This window comes from Metopolophium dirhodum, chromosome 7, assembly GCF_019925205.1.
Source record: "Metopolophium dirhodum isolate CAU chromosome 7, ASM1992520v1, whole genome shotgun sequence".
Taxonomy (NCBI): domain Eukaryota; kingdom Metazoa; phylum Arthropoda; class Insecta; order Hemiptera; family Aphididae; genus Metopolophium; species Metopolophium dirhodum.
Genome location: NC_083566.1, coordinates 2,306,493 through 2,323,641, shown reverse-complemented (window position 1 = coordinate 2,323,641; position 17,149 = coordinate 2,306,493). Strand labels below are relative to the sequence as shown.

The following is a 17,149-nucleotide window of genomic DNA, read 5'->3' as shown; positions in this document are numbered from 1 at the left end:
AAAATATGTATGTGTACCTGAATATTTAATTCAAGCAATGATTTTATAAGACCTGTACAATATAACTAATACATTTTGAAAATTCAAGTATTTTTTAAGTGTAACAAAAGAATACCTTTCCTAACCAACAAAATGTATTAGGTTATGCAAAAGTACTCGATACCGCCTTTAGTGAGAGCCTATGCTATTACATATAACTTATTTAGCCCACTTTTGTTCTATTCTAATGCAATTTCTGTAGTATGAATGAGCGCAATGAAGTTTTAAAACAAGTAACGGAAAATAATTATTTCATTGTTACTTTACTAGCTACAATAAAGTGGACCTATTCAAACTATTAAAAAATGGTCAGTTACTTGTATAGAATATAATTAATCAATTTCAGTTAGAAAAAAAAGTTAAAATAAGTACTGATATTATGATCATTAAAAAGTAGTGGGTGGTGGCCTCACTAAAAAAAAAAAATGTCTAAAAGCCACCGTGTAAAGGCGATAACCAAAATGTTGTCTAAAAATTAAAAATAAAATAAATTACAAATTTTTAATAAAAATATTACAGAATTAAAGCACCTTGAAAATAATAAAATAATGACGTCTAAGAACATCCGGTTGTGGTGTCTATAATCAACTACCAGATCTGATTGCAAACCACAATCTATTAACATTTTAGATAGTACCATCAATAAGCAAAATAAACCATTTTATATTTTAGGTACTTAAATGCCAATAAAATGGCGGTGCATCAAAATGTATTGGACCAATCATGGTTAGCAAACGCAACAATTAAATCTATTATTTTAAATAATGTGGATGAATAATATTATATAAAAAGGGCATTTTATTTTAATTATGTGTCAAAACAGTTGACATTCAGCAGAAAGAATATAGGGTAGTGGTGGAAAATTATAGTTTTACTAAGGATGACAAGACAAACAATTGTATTTTCAATAATACTAATCGCATTTATTATTATTTTGTTTTTGTTTTTACTAGACTCTTCAGACATCATTGATTTTTAAGAGTAACCAGTCAACATTTGTTTTGCAACATAATGAATTGTACACAAATAAAACTATTCGAGCACGCAAACACGTAAGTTTGATAAAATACTATTATTAAATCTATTAAGTACAAAAATTTGCTAAACGGATAATTAACAAATTTCTGAGACCACATGAACACAATTTTTGTACAAATGTAAAAAATTAAAATAATATTGTAATAATAAATAATAATAAAAAAAAAAAATTAAATCACAAAATGTTGGAACATATGAGAAAATAAAAAAATAAAAATTAAGTCTTGAAATTTACTCTCTAGGAAGAGTATAATAATATAATATGATCGAACACACTCAACGGCAACATAACTTGATATAATGTCTTTAGAAAAAGACCTATGAGATTTTTTTTAGTATTATTCAATTAATGTTTGTAGTTAAAAAAATTAATTTTTTGTTATTTAAATATACAAAAGTATATGTATCTAATCCAAGAATCATCAACTTTTGGTAGATGTCTTCTTTTTTTTTGAATCAATCCTTTCCCGAAGTTTTACTAATATCATATCCAAATCAGTCTGAAATACAAAAAAATAAAAAATAAAAAACAAATCATTGTGACAGTAAAGTATTAATTTATTGTATTATAACTTAATGAGACATTTTTTTTTCATACTACTTATATGAATGTTTATTATGTTATGGTGATGACAAAGTTCCAAAAAGTTTATGTTGTGGACTAAACCCTATTTACAATACTACCTAACTACCAAATTCACATGGACCATACTAGTATACAAATTTTATAATAGTGTTTAATTAATACTATAAATATTATGATATATTAATATTTTTATGATCCTATTAATTTGTTACCCACGCACTATACCCACCATACTCCTATACAAATTTGAGGCCGCAACAGGTAGTCATAGGGATCGGCCCACTGTTATGTTATGTTATTTACTATTTATAAACAGGTAAGAACCCTTTAGAACATTAGAACAATAGTACAGTATGTAATAATAGTTACAAAATACACAACAACTAAGATACACTAATAATAATTACAAATATCAGATATGAAACTAAGTTGATAATAAAATTACAAATAATTAACAGCAGGATGCAACATAAACAGTGTTTAAAAAAATGGCGCGATATAAACAATAAATCAATCTGATTGATAACACTGTTACCTAAAGTAAGAACTTAAGAAAAATAGATGCGGAACTATACTTAATGTTATAAGATAGGACAACCAACAAATTGTATGACCTTGTACAATAAAATTCTAACGTTAAATCCAACCATAAAAAGTAGCTTGGAGGAATCAATTCAGAAAATCGAACAAGAACATCAAGTCAACTTATCTTCTTAAGACACCCCAAGATGTAAAGACTGCAGGTGATTTGAGTCTCGGTCAATAGCCAAATTTATTTGATTTACTGCAGATTTTAGGAATTTATTTTGTACTATTTCCTACCTGATTAATATAGAAAGCATAATTAGGTGACCAAACTATAGCGCCAAATTCTATGTGAGACCTAACAAGTGAGAAGTATAATAATTTTAAAAATAAGCTTTTTGAATTGCATGTGTTTCTGTAAATGAAACCTAACATTTTAAAAGCTTTATTAATTATTATTTATTAGTAATCAATAATAAGATTTATAAATACATTTTGTCATATAAGTCTAAATCTTATATTGATATTTAACCAATTTACAAATACAACCACACCAAAAACAATTAAATCTCAAATTTATCTTAAGAGATCACCACACTAGCATTTGTTGTCTTCATCTTACCAATGTACAACATAACAATTTGTGTTCAGCAGTTCCAATTTTATATAATAACCTTTAATAGTATAGTAAATACTGAATTGACCTATTAACAAATTTAAAAGCAAGTTTTGAGATATTTTAGACTCATAACTTGCTTGAAAAGTAAAATATCACAAAAACACTGAGAAGATAATACATCAATTCACTCTATTCTTAAACGTTACTACATACAATTTGAACTGCTGAATCCAAATTTGTTATCTCGTATTTTTGTTAGACTGAGACTACACATCCAGATCCTTTCAAAGATATTAGTCAAGTAGTATAAAAAGGTGCATATTTTAAAGTGCACAATTTAAGGTTTTATGAAGTTGTTGCCACAATCCTTAGAAAAAAAAGGTTTGCCTCATTGTTCCTCACCTCGTCAAAAGTGTACAAAAACTTGCAATACTTGAGTTGATTGTGTTTTTTTGATAAAATCTCAATGCCATGTCTCAGACAATAGTCACAGTCTTCATGCGAGTTGTTCACCTGTGCAAACGAAAAAATAAGCTTGTTATATCTTCATATTTACATATCTATTTAAATAAGTTAATTTTGAGCTTTTGGTATACAGAGTGGGCTAGAAGTCCTCAATAAAACTTTGACATTTACAGATCTCTTTTGTCATACTTCAATCTTAGTCCATTCGATTTAAAAGTACCTACTTAGTTTTAAGCATTTATTATTTTTAGAAAATAGTTTTGGGGGAGGGAAGGACTTTTTAAAGAAAATGTGCAGGCTGTGTACTTGTTTAACCAGGACTTTGAATTATAAAGAAGAGTGCCTAAACACTTCGATAATATTTTTTTGTACAACTATTGTAGCCAGTATGACTTATATGCGTAGAAACATTTCCAAAAATAATTAGTTGCACAATATGAATATAACATTAAAAATTTATAAAAAAAATTACAATTGGACAAAATACAAGTGTCTTACAGTTAACAAAACAAATTGTATTTATGATAATATTAATAATAATAATATTGCAGTTTATGTTACCATTGATATGTAAAGAATTGAATGGCACACGTCACACTCATAGTCATCATTATGCTCATTTGATTTGGACGTTGTGGGCCGAATACGTTCAGACGCCTTCAGGCCTAAATCCTCCACCAACTGACTCCGAAGCGCCACTTCACAGTCTCTCATGTTGCTCAACATGTTTAGAAGCTGTTAGACATGGAAACAAGTTAAAAATCAAATACAATAATTATTGGGAAAAAATAAGTTGTACTGCTTAAACTTTTGGTTTTTAAGTTCTCTGCGTGACTGGCCATCCAGTACTTCCATTGCTCTTTAGTGAATTATATAAAATACACATAACAAAAATGATAAAAGGATGTGATTTAGAGAATTTTGATTGATGTACCGTTTCTAACTTAACCTTGTTGAAACTATTTCATATATTATTTATTTATTTATTTGATCAATTTACATCTTAAATATGAATAACATTTATTCATAATATAGTATAGTACTATAGTGGTAGAACTAGTGAGAAAAAAAATTTCAAGGCAACTTTTCTGGTATATCACTCCTTGTTGATACCATAGAAAAGGTGATATTTTGCTACTCCTAAACATTACCAAAGGAACATATCGTAATGCAAATATAAAGATGTCATACACCTTATACTTGCGCGTCAATCATTTTATATATTTTTAACAAAATTGTATCATACCCTGAATTATACTAAGGCAAAATACAAAAATATTAATAATAGGTTTGTTATTATGGACAAGTCGACTTACTTGTTTCAGTATATTTTGAGGTGTACGCGAATCCGTGGACATATTTATAAGCAGCTTTTCAAACGAAAAAGCAGCGGGTTCACAGTTTTTTTGCAAGTCCTGAAACCGTATAATACAAATCAGTTTTGGAACTTGATTTTTGAATATAATTTTGTTAAAAATCAATAATATTTGCTGGCAGTAGAAAAAACAAACTTAAAAAATATATTTATACCTGGAAAATCTTCTCAGCGCTGTCGAGCCAACCGGGCTGTGTGAAGTATACACTCTCGGATATAACATAACCGGTTGACACATTGCATGTGTAAGCGCGCGGCATGACAATGAGGAACTGGCCTGGTTTCTGTACGGTCCGGGTGAGCGTGACGCCGTGATCAAGCAACCGGCTGGGAGGCACCATGCCGCTATCCGCGGCCAGCCATGTGTGATGGTTCTGACCTTCAGCCACGGCCCGGGGAAGCAGGCGCTTCATGGCTACCCGGAAGAGGTCGCTCTGGCTGGATGGCACGCCGTACCACACCTTGTCGGCGCCGGTATGCAGGTACTCGATCCATGGCAACCCATGTGGGTCTTTGTACCAGCAGCATGCCGAGAACACCATGCCCATGTGTATGGTGGGCACAGTCATGCCCATCACCGGGCCCAGCGACTTGAGCACAGACTCCGGGTTGTTAGTGAGCACCTTCAGGTTCCACGGGTGTTTAGTAAACGTGGCCGTCTTGGTTGTCGGGAATCCGTAGCCCTCGGCACCCGAATCAATCGAACCGGACAATACGCATATGTGGTTTTTCCTGTCCTGCACGTTTTTCCAGTAGAGTGACTCGACATCTTCGGCCCGGACAGCTGCTGCAGTTGACGTCGACGATGAGTGGCCGCCTGACGGCTGTTGTTGCTGCTGCTGTTCCTTGAACCACATGGCAACGGTGTTGCGCGCTACACGGTAATAAGCGCTCAAAGCGATACTTCGACCCTTTAAACACAAATAGTAAACAAAAAATTAAACATAAATATTTTTTACGTAAAACACTTTTTTTTTTGTATTTTATATTTTTTAATTTTGTTTATAATTCATAAAGGGTAGTAGTGGCACCAATTGTAGACAAAATGTGGTAGAATAGGTTGAGATGATTTGTAATGTTATGAGGAGGTGATATGGAGGTACTGAGGCCCACGTTTAACATGAACTTGAAATAATTGCACAGCTCTGCTAATTATATATAAAGCAAACATTTTAAAGACCTAGCTACAACTCTCAGAAACGTTTTGTAACAATTTACCATCAATTAAACAAATGGGAGAACTTTAGGCAAGATTATTTTGATTTTATGTTTTTATACTTTCAGACAATTTACTCTAATGTACAAGAAGCAATATTTTAGTGTATATACCTTTGCTATACAATCGTTGACGTCTTCATACAGCTCGTCATCAGTGTCGCCTTTTTTGCAGATCTGTTTCCACTCTTTGTCCACTTCTGCGATTAATTTTTGCCGTTCGTCTAAGAAAATTGAATTAAACCGGTGTTTTAGAGAAGATAGTCAACCATTTTGAGCAGACCTTGACTAGTATATAGACTTACCATGAGAGAGAGTGTCATACGGCAATAGATATTTACAGTAAATGTCATCGAGTTTGGTGACGCGGTCTTGAGCACTCTTCGGAATCTTCATCAGGTCGGCAACACGACACCACTTGTCCAGCTCTATCACTTCCTTGAGTCCGCCAAGCTCCTGTACCGTATGGTACAGCTTTGGTAAATCTAATTCCATGCCACCGATAAGCGGCGGGTTGGATAAGACTATCGACTGTGTTTCCAGGTACTTTTTCATGGCCATCATTTCGCGGACGTTTGGGCCCCAACGGTTCATCATTTTGTGCACGTACTGGTTGTACGCTGTGAAACGCATGTCGTCGCTGACTTTGCATTCCGGCTGTGTTAGAAGAATAAGTGCAATCGTCAATAAATTTCTTTTACTGATTTTGAATAATTATTATAATAAATTGTAGTTAGGAAATAACCCTAAACTGAAAATAAAAATATTTTAATTTTTGTTTTTGTGTTTATTATAAAAACAAGATAGCCGGATAATAATTAATATATTTAATGTTACTTAATAGTTTTAAAAACGATTGAAGTTAAATTACTAGAATTACCAATCGAGCAAGTACCTATTTAGAAAAAAAAGAGTATAACATTTAAATTTTTGGATGGAATACAAGTAGAGATAGGTACACTGTATTACCTATATTATATTAAATAATTAATAGGAAAATATAATATATATATATATTATACAGACCTTGAAACTGGGCGGTGGCACGACTCTGCATATACCATACTTTTGAGCAATGGGTTTAACGATTTCAAAATATTCTAAAGGATCCTTGAAGTCTTCTTCAGATGGATAAAATGTCGGTGCGTCTAACATGTGAGCATGTTCTTTAGCTAATTTTTTTTTCGAAACAACTTTCTCGCTGGACTTTCTCTTATTATTAACTTGTTTTTCAGTCCTTAAAATTAAAAACCAATTAGTACCCTAGTATATTTATACCACAATTAAAACCATGAGCCCAGCAATGTCTCCTACTTTTTTTGTTTCTTGTTATTAGTGACGGATGACAATTTTTTAGATTCCTTAGCAGAAGTAATGGCAGTAGTAGTAGAATTAGTTGTTGTAGTGGTATGTTGTAACCGTTTCTTATCATCTTTCGTTTCCGGGATTTGTGGCTGCGGCGGTAACGGTAACACTTGTTTCGAAGTCGAGGGGGTACACTTTGGGGGCTGAATAGTTCTAGTAGTTGGTTGCACAGTGCCGACGGGGGTTGTGCTGTTGGTTATTTTCGTCGTGCACAGAGGTTTGATTTTGCGCTCGGGTTTTGGCGAAATGGAACTGTATACAGATAAATTAAAAATTGTAATTAATACAAATTAACAATAATAATAAAACTTGGATGTAGAACTAATCAAACTATAATTGCTTTAATTGTTTACACACCTGACTGGTATCGTAGATGCCGGGGGTTTAGTTACTAGCTTAGCACTCATCACTAATTTTTTCTGGGGTCCTTCCGTGCCAAGCTTGACCGTCACGCCTTGAATCATCGGCTGTGCCCGAACACCAGCCGGTAATGGGATGTAAAAAAGACGTCCATCTTCGCTATCAACATCCGTTGTTGTTGATGACACCGTGGACTGATGAGATTTTTCTTCCATAGAATCATTTTCAATACTCACCTACACCAAACGAACAAAATGGGTAAGTAATTTCGATTCTGAGTGGAGAGATTAATGTATTAGTTTTACAATGATGTGTTTTTAATTTTTGTCTGTATACAGTGTACACATTTTATAATATTCAGAAAATATTTTGATCTTAAACTTCAAAAGTAGTTTCTGATAGGAAATTGGATATAGTTGTTGATTAAGGTAAAAAAAAATTTAAAGTGAAAAATCATACTTTTTAAAATAATTGGGAAAATAAACAAAAAACAGATTTTACAGAAACCCTTACAAACGTTACATGAGAAATCGAGTTCGAACGCTCATAAAAATTTAATTTGTCATTCCGGTAGACATTTTTTTTTAAATAAAGGTAGTCAAACTTATGATGAATCTTGTATTATATTTTCAAATCTTAAATTTAAAAAGAAAAATTTTGATGAATCCCTACCTCAAAATAATATGCAAATTTTCGTGATTTTTACGTATTTTCCAAAATATGAACTTAAAATAAAAAAATTGTGAATATGGATTTTTAATGTTTTTTAACTGCCTTTGTAACAGTATATTAGAAGTCGTATTAAATTTTCTAACTTTTTTACCTAACTAATAAAACTTTATTGACATATAGGAATGAAACCAAAATCGATTTTGTGTAAAAATTCCCGTTTTTCCCGGGGCTTTTGAAAATTACTATTAATTTTGACCTCCCCATGCATCAACTAGATTCATTTTTCCATCGAACAAGATACTGAAGTTGAAAACCTAAGCATTATTCGACAACCTAATCGTGTCCAGACAAAAAAAACCTACCGTAGAACTAAAAAAAATAATTCAATATTCATTGAAATATAGAATGTCGGGCTGCTGCGATCAGAATTATTTTTCATCGTACATAATGATTTATCATTGAATTCAAATTTAAACTCTACTCAATGATGGGGTACACTTAACAGCTTATGTTACAAATCGAGTTCCCTTATTTTAGATTCTAAGCGGAGCGATGATTGTACTTGTATTTGTATCGTATACTCACAGCGATTGACGTGTTGGGCGAAACCGTCCTGGACTTGGCGGGCGATTGAGGTTTGTTCCGACGGAAAGGGGTGCTGGCTATCGGCAAGTCAGGTTGGAAAGCGTAAACACTCGTCTCGTTATCAGGTGAGAAGGCATCAGAACTGTTTCCACTACATGACTGGGTGGTAGACAGCCGCCGCTGGTGGAATATCTTCTTCTCTGGACTCTGATCGTCCGAAGACGACACGTCTCCCACGACGTCTTTACGTATTTGTGGTTGTTTTTCTTGGCTGATGGGCACTGCCATAGTCGCTGTTGCAGCCGACGAGGAACGTTTTTCAAATTTCAAATCATACTTCGTGCTGCTCAATATAGTCGTTTTAGCCAAATAAGAAGCGTTGTTAGGCGCTGATGCCGGCACATTCTTTTTGCAATCCAACATTTCTATCGTTTTTGATTCGCCACAGCAAGTCGTTTGGTATTTATTTGAAGGTTCAGATTTCTTTTCAGCAATACCATTCACCGGTGATGGCTGCAGAGTATTTGCCAATGAATTACTATTGGGAATTATTTCTTTTGTACCACCATTATTTCCGCTGCCATCAATACCATCAGTGTATGTCTTTGGTAGCGGTATCTGATTGTCATTTTGTTTCTTTTTAGTCCAAGCAATCAAGTTGTTACCGACCGAAACAGCTGATGAGACAATTCCATTTTTTGGTAATTTAACGTTTTTGAACGCCTGTCTCCAAGACGCGGCCAAATCATTTTTGTCGTTAACCCCGGACGAGCTGCTGCCACGCGCCAAATTTACAATTTTGACGGTGCGACTTTCAAATGCCGGTGGCGTCAGCACCGTAGGCTTCTCGTCTTCGCTGATCGCTGGCGGAACGTACTTCACAAAGCTACTATCCCCAGGCGCCGGCATCTTGTTTAAAAGCTGTCTACTGGACACATACGGTTCGTTAAACCTAGGCAGGGCGCTACAAATCTCGGATAACACGGAAAGCCCATCATCTTGTTTAAACCTGTTGTCCAACTGGAAGTTTTTGCCGGAGAAGTATTCGGGTATGGTGATCTTGATCTCTTTCTGCTGCCCTAAGAAAAGGTCTTTTGCTATGGTTTGGAACACCATGTTTTCCACTTTTTCTACCTTGTTTAATGGCACTATCATAGACTCGGTTTTCTCTACCTTGTCGACAATCATAACCACATTTTCTCCTTTTTCAGTGGTCACGTTGACGTTTTCCTCTTTTGGCACTACAACTACGTTCTCTGTTTTTGAAACTTTTACCAACTCTTGATTGTTTTTTGACAATTCGTTATTTACTGAACTAGCTTCATTAGCTGCCTTTTTTTCCACCACAATACTACAGCTCTGTAAATTTTTTTCAATCATGCTGCTTTCATCATGTTTTTCTTTTGTGTTGCTTTGTGCATTTTTTGTCACAGCTGAACCATTGTTGCTATCTGCCGTTACTGTCGACGTCACTTTTTCGGCAGATTTCTCAGCATCCTCACAAGCGGTAGGTTTGGCATCGAAATTCGCGGCCATGCGTTCTAAAAGCTCTTCTTTTGTTTGACTAGTAATACCGCTAAACATGGAAGACGACAAAGACGTCACTGATGACGATGATGTAGACCGTTTTTTTTTATTGTTGTTATTATTATTATACAAATCTAAATTGGATTTTTTCTTGTTTGAAGAGTTTTCCTTTTTAGTCGACTCCTGCTTAGGGGGTGGCACTTTTTTTCCGGCGTTTTTAGAACCAATGCCGGTAGTTTTTGGTTCTTTAGTAATTACTACAATTTCAGTCTTATTTTTTGACGATCTTTCATTTTTTTTATCGGCAGCAGTATTTTTAATATTCTTGATTTCTAGCTCTTTGTCACGTTTTAATAAAATACTTTTTGACTTAGTTTCAGAAAGACTTTTTTTCACTTCAGAATCTTTATTCAAATCTTTATTCGGTTTCAAGTCAGTCTTATTGATTTTAAGATTTTTTTTAACAGATTCGTCAGTACTTAACTTATATTTTTGAGATTTTGATTCCCCTGCCACAGTTGTCGTTTTGGTCGACGGTTTAGGAGCTTCACATTTTGTTACCTCTATAACAGGTTCACATTTCATGTCGTCCTCATCCGAATCAGTCATGATATAATCATCTAACATGGTAGAGGAACGTCGAGGCCTCAGATTTCTTTTAAACGATGTTGTTCCACTGTTTTCAGTAAAATTAATCGTTTCTATAATGTCTTTCATCTTTTTCTTTTCCTGAGTTTTCACATCAACCTTTTTTTTCAACTTATTAACCTTCTTTTTGTCCATTAATTTAGTCTTTTTACTATCAGTTCCTTGTGATAATTGTTTATCGTCCTTTTTTTCACATAACTGTTGTTTTACTAGTTGTTTTTCAATTTTGTTTTGCTTAGAAAACACCTTCAATTCACGTTCACGTTGTTCTGAAAAATATTTTATTTTTTTTTAATGTTTCTATTAGAGAGTTTGTAAGTAAATCTTCAAAATCTGTATCTTCTAATTCAATATCAAAAACTAATAAACTTATTATTTTTATCTTAATATGTCTAACTTATGCCATTGATCATATTTAATAATAAAAGAACTTTATTCATTTCTCATACATAAATCTTAAAAAGGTGATGACATTTATGATCAAAAATAATACCTCTAAATTATATAATGGGATAATAATTTTTTTTATTTATCTTTAAGCCCGGCAACTATGGCTATTTGCTGTTTAGTAAGGAGTATGGTTGTTGGGTTGGAACATATATGTATGTGTGGCAAGGATTTATCACTAAAAACCCGGGTGGTCACCCATCCGGAAACTAGTGACACCGGCCGGTGCTTACACTCAAACAAAACAAATTTTGTGACTGAATTCAACCACAGTGCCACACAAAGCCACAGGAGACGTATTGTTGTAAAATTATTTTTTATGTATATATATATATATATATATATATTATATATGTAAATTATACATTTACGTGGATTGATAAAAATATAAATAACTGTTAACACTATCAAACTGTAGCTTCTTTCATTTAGAATTATAGTCCATGTATTTTCACAGTTGAATTAATAACAAACCAGAAATATGATTGACTGTTATGCATTTAATCATGACAAATTAGATAGGTATTATCACAGTTGTTCTAGTTTTGCGCAGTATGTGCCTATCCTTCACCTCCGTCCCATGTCGTAGTTCTCCAATTCTCTTTGGTTGATTTTGCTTTATGTTATATATGTATGTATATGATTGATAGCCAATACGGAGTGGAGAACTATGATAAAGGCAAAGTAAAGAGCGGAGGATGCGTATCAAAATACTGTGATGATACCTATCTAATCATGCATTTAATAACAACTTACAACAGTTATAATATGATCATTTTCAGGAAAGTAAAATTAAACATGCTAAAAGAATGCATGGAAGTAAACTTTTTTAGAAGTCAGGTAAATATTACAACTTACCGTTTATTCGTGTATTGGGAAGCTCAGGAAAACTCTCAACGGATGATGCATCATCTTCTTGCTCATCAGGGCACCGCATATCTTTTCGCAACATTTCCATAAATAAAGTGGCAGCTTCTTTAGTTCTTCTAGGAGGTCTTGAACGGGTTGAACTAATATAATAGTTTAAAATATTTTTTATTTAATTAATATATAATATAAGGAATTTTTTTTTTTATAAAAGATAACATTTCAGAAACTTACCTAATAATATCTTTACTTTCATGAGATGTTTTCATGTTATCCACTGAAGATGTCCTTCTTTTCACATCCACAGTTAATTTTGTTTCAATTAAACTGTTTGCTCTGTTACTCTTAGATACAGTCTTCAAATTCTTATCACACTTCTTATCAGGAATAACATAATTATCCTGGTCGCTATTCTTATGTTTACTCGCTAAACTTCTAGTTTTTCTGTTATTTTTATTTGCCACTTTACATTTAACAATACTAGTCTTTCGTTTCATGTTACCCAGACTATTACTTCTATGATCTAAATTGTTTGATGCAGTCTTTTTTCTCGATGGTCTTTCTTCTTCGACATCCTTTGAATCATCAGATGATGTTTTTGAAGAAGGTTTATTACTACAATTCCCTTTACACCATTTTCCCTTGTCATCTGAAATATTTGTTGAATGAAGTCATATGAACAGTAAAATATTAATCAAATTGTTTACCTCGAAGTTGATTTATCGCAGGACAAAATATACTCGGTAAAGAATTTGATCGGGTTATACGGCCTTTCAACTTTTGTATTTGCTTACCGTCTAATGACACTTGTTTTCCATTTTTCCCAGTTTTAGTTTTAATATTTTCTTTTACTAAAGGTCTATACAATAATAACAAAACAGTTGATTTAATACATATTAAATTATTTATTAATGGTAATAATTTTCTTACTTAATAACTTTTGAAATTGGTTTTTTTATTTTTGGAACATGACGAAGGGCTAATTGACGTAATGTGATAGCTTCTTGGCGAACAGTATACCTTGAACTGGACCTTACCAACTTTCGACCCATAACTAGGTAATAAAATGAGGTATTTAAAAATGTTCAACACTGTACAAATCGTAGTAGTTTAAGCAAAGTACATCAAGTCCAAAAACATGATTTTAGCAAATCAGCTTTGGCAACTTTAAATGTATGCCAAATTTAATGAAATTTTGTTTTAATAGATTTTTTTCAAGCAGAGATATTTATAAATGGTTGTAAATCATATGACACTGAAATGTATAATTATTATTATAGTTAAAATATAAATTACTAAGTTGAAGTTAGTGACTTTTGCATAGTTTGACTATCGAATGGACTTAGTTAACATTTTAAATTGTTTATTTAACACCTTTAAATAATATTGGGACTTAGTTGATTATAGCACATTGTAAATATTTTTTAACTGTATTCTATACAGGGTGATTCATTAAGCATAAAACACTCATTATCTCAAAAAGTATTAATGTTTTTTTTAACATAGTTTCAAGTTGTTAAAAAAAACGTTTTTATTAAAAAATTATAATTTATATCCATATAATTTTTTAAGTTATTTACTTTTTTGAAAGACAGCATAGAGTTTTAATTTCTTATTCCAAAGCAGAATATTTTTCTAAGTATTTTAATTCATAACAATTGAATTTAGGACAAATAGTTTATGAGTTATAAGTATTTACAGTTTAGATGGGCGGAGTGAAGTGGGCAGCATACCCCGCAAAATGTTTGTCCACTACTCAGCTTGTCTAAACTTTAAATACTCTGCTTTGAAATGTGAAATTAAAACTATGTTGTTATTCAAATAGATAAAAAACATAAGGATAAAAAATATTTAAAAAACATTAATACTTTTTGAAATAATGAATGTTTTGTGATAAAAGAATCACCTTGTATAATAATAAACCGGACCAATTTTTGGACTTGGTGTGCTTTGCATAAACGGGGACAAAATTATGTTCACTTTACCTTTATGTCCTAGTTTAGATAATGGAAACTTTGTCTGTGGTAACTGACTAATTTTTTTTCGTTCAATTGATTCATTATTTACACTATTTACATTATATGGATTATTTACATTAGATACTGGCAGTATAGGAGTGCTTTTTCTTCTTTTCTATAAATACAAAACAAAATAAAATTCAGTACTTAATTAAATTCTATAAATAATCATAATAGATAACTCAATAGAAAATTTATAATTCAAATACTTTTCCAGCAGCAATCTCTTGCGCCGATAGAGAGCGTTGAGGTTTATTGAAGAAATCTAGTCGTGGAGGTAATAAACTTGTACCTAGATGACAAAATAATCAATAATATGATATTTAAATTTAAATTTAAAAATACAATTAAATTACCTCTAAAACAAAGGAAGGTAAGAAAGTCTTCAGTATTTGGGCGTTTTATTGGAGGTTTAGTCACATTATTAGGCACCACTGAAGTCTGAATAGGTTTCTGTGCAGTGCTGGTGGGTATCACAGCATTTTGGGCAAATTTACGCTGAGCTTGTACCTTGATTCTACAAAAATGTATACAGTCTTGTTATAAGGTTTGCATTCACTATTAATGAACAATTTAAATATTTAATTGACATAAGTAAAAATGAAAAACTATAGTGGCATGTACTAGTGTTACAGTTATCTATAAAATATGTATTGCATCAAAATTAATTTTATTCACCTCAATACTTTATATATGTATGTCATAAATAAAATTATTCCTTAAGAAAAACATCTTAGTTTTTTAATTAAAGGTATATATTATTATTGTATAAGGTAATACACGAAAATATAATTTTATATGGTATTCAAATTAAAAACAATTGATTTATAATAGTAATTGTGTTAGTTATGAACAATTACGTATATAGAACACATTTGATAAAGTATTATGAACACAGCGTGATAAAACAACACATATTACTGGATGATAATACAAATTATATCAAAGATGCACAACCAGTAAAACATTTGATTTCAGAAGCTACATAGAACATTATTTATGATATAGGTAGTGTAGGTACATACTTTTTAGTACTTGACTCGAGAATAGCTTCTTCATTGTTCAGCAGTTTGCGTTTCTTTGCATCTGACCCATTAGAAGACATGGTACTGCGGTGGGATAAATACCTAGTCGTCCAGCATGGTAATTTGACTAAACAAGCAACGGGGGCGGCACACTAGATAAGGAAATAAATAATAATTTAAGTAAATAATATGTGTACATATTATGTTTCCACCAAAACTCAAAAGACTCATCTACAACCCGTGGACGAGACAACTAGACATTGCGCAAAAAAAAAAAAAAAAATGGACGTTCTAAAAGGTGCAGAAATGATAGAATAAACGAAAAATGTCCAGGTGAAAAATAACTCGAAATCATATCGGACCGGAGAACCGCCGCCACTGGGCCAGAATGCGCAGTCCTATAACACTAGTCGAGTACTCGACCAGACTTGCGCGATGTGTGCGCGTGCAGTTTACTTAGAGGTTTGGCGACAAGAAACCGAAGAGCCCCACGGACCGCCGTACAGTCCACGTGCGGTGCGCCACGGTCTCGAGCCCTGCGCAGAGGGCACTCGACCACACGTTGGCGTACGCGAGACGACGGTACATCGCGCACACGGTACGGGTAATAATAATTGTGTGATAATTGCATTTTGGCGACGTAGTAGCTGATGCGTGTTTATTGTACGATATTATATTTTATACCTCTGGGGTTAGTGCAGCAATTCGGACGACAAACGTGCGGCAGCGTCGTCGGCGGCGCTCCGGGAGGCGTCCGATGCGACCACCGCCGTGCTGCTTCTGCTGCTGCTAGACGTGCTGGTACCGCTGTTGCAATTATTGGTGTGGTAGTGGTAAACGAGCATTGTGTTTCGTGTCCCCCGCACACGAGTGTATTGTGTTTATTTACTCTCGATTTATTCGTCTTCTTATCCTTATCCCAACCGCCGCGGTCCGCGTCCGATGTAATCGAAATATTATATCGCCTCTGCCTGCCTTTAAATATTACATCTGAATACGTACAGCCTAATGTTATTTTTCAATATCTGTACCACGAGCGTTTTTTTTCGAATAAACGTATCACGATCCGTTTATCACGTCGCACCTATGTGATGTGTGCGACATACGAATTAATGATAATAGACGATAATTATTTACTAATTACGATGTTCGTACTGTGCGGTGAGGACTACGGACTACTGCGGGTGACGCGCGTGTGAATGTTATTCTTTTCCCCAAATTTCGTTCAGCCACACACCACACCGCGACTGCAGACGAGTGACGACGACGACGACAACGCTGCTGCTCCTCCTCGACGACAACTCCGCAACAAAAACACGACTCTCGCGCGCGCACACACACGCCCGCGTACACAACACGGTGGACACACATGCACACACAAACACACACACACACACACACACACACACCACAAACACCTAGCACGTACGCCAACTCGTCGCAGGGTGCGCGCGCGCATAGAAGAAGAAAACTCGCGCGCACCCGCACGCGCGTACCGATTCATATACGTATAATATATTATTATTATTGTGATAAAAACGTTTTTGTGTTGTCTGCCGCCGCGACCAAATGGCAACGCGGGACGGGCTGCGTTGCCAGATTTGGCGCTCGGCGACGTCGTGTGTAAAGTAAATACGAGAATCGTACGGCCGCCACCGCGTTGGACGACGCTCGAGAGGGGACGGTACTACGATGGTGTTATTGTAGTAATAGTAGCATAATATATATATAATATAATATGCATAATAATATGTATAATACACGTCATATTCT

General features: G+C 33.8%; 1 protein-coding gene across 2 annotated transcripts; it reads right to left on the bottom strand.

Moving 5' to 3' along the window:
• Window positions 1-935: 935 nt before the first annotated feature.
• On the bottom strand, window positions 936-16,745 carry LOC132949800 (uncharacterized). 2 transcript variants are annotated; one of them, XM_061020888.1, is made up of 21 exons: window positions 16,532-16,745; window positions 16,061-16,460; window positions 15,377-15,528; window positions 14,708-14,868; window positions 14,561-14,643; window positions 14,319-14,466; window positions 13,264-13,387; window positions 13,041-13,192; window positions 12,568-12,982; window positions 12,325-12,476; window positions 8,845-11,288; window positions 7,585-7,823; window positions 7,177-7,479; window positions 6,889-7,099; window positions 6,168-6,519; window positions 5,977-6,086; window positions 4,803-5,558; window positions 4,589-4,687; window positions 3,834-4,007; window positions 3,210-3,320; window positions 936-1,577 (listed from the first exon to the last, which is right to left on the bottom strand). In XM_061020888.1, the coding sequence occupies exons 3-21, from the start codon at window positions 15,454-15,456 to the stop codon at window positions 1,500-1,502; spliced, it is 6,192 nt and encodes a 2,063-aa protein (XP_060876871.1). In that variant the 5' UTR covers window positions 15,457-15,528; window positions 16,061-16,460; window positions 16,532-16,745; the 3' UTR covers window positions 936-1,499. The 2 variants fall into 2 exon arrangements, with proteins under 2 accessions (XP_060876871.1, XP_060876870.1); XM_061020887.1 differs by having other exon boundaries at window positions 16,061-16,745.
• Between the last annotated feature and the right edge of the window lie 404 nt (window positions 16,746-17,149).

Bases quoted from the DNA above. Each gene is read 5' to 3' on its own strand.
- LOC132949800 (XM_061020887.1), bottom strand. From the start codon at position 15,456: ATGTCTTCTAATGGGTCAGATGCAAAGAAACGCAAACTGCTGAACAAT. The intron at 14,869-15,376 runs GTATGTACCTAC...ACATTTTTGTAG, and splicing joins CTCGAGTCAAGTACTAAAAA to AATCAAGGTACAAGCTCAGC. The intron at 13,193-13,263 runs GTAAGAAAATTA...ATTATTGTATAG, and splicing joins CCAATTTCAAAAGTTATTAA to ACCTTTAGTAAAAGAAAATA.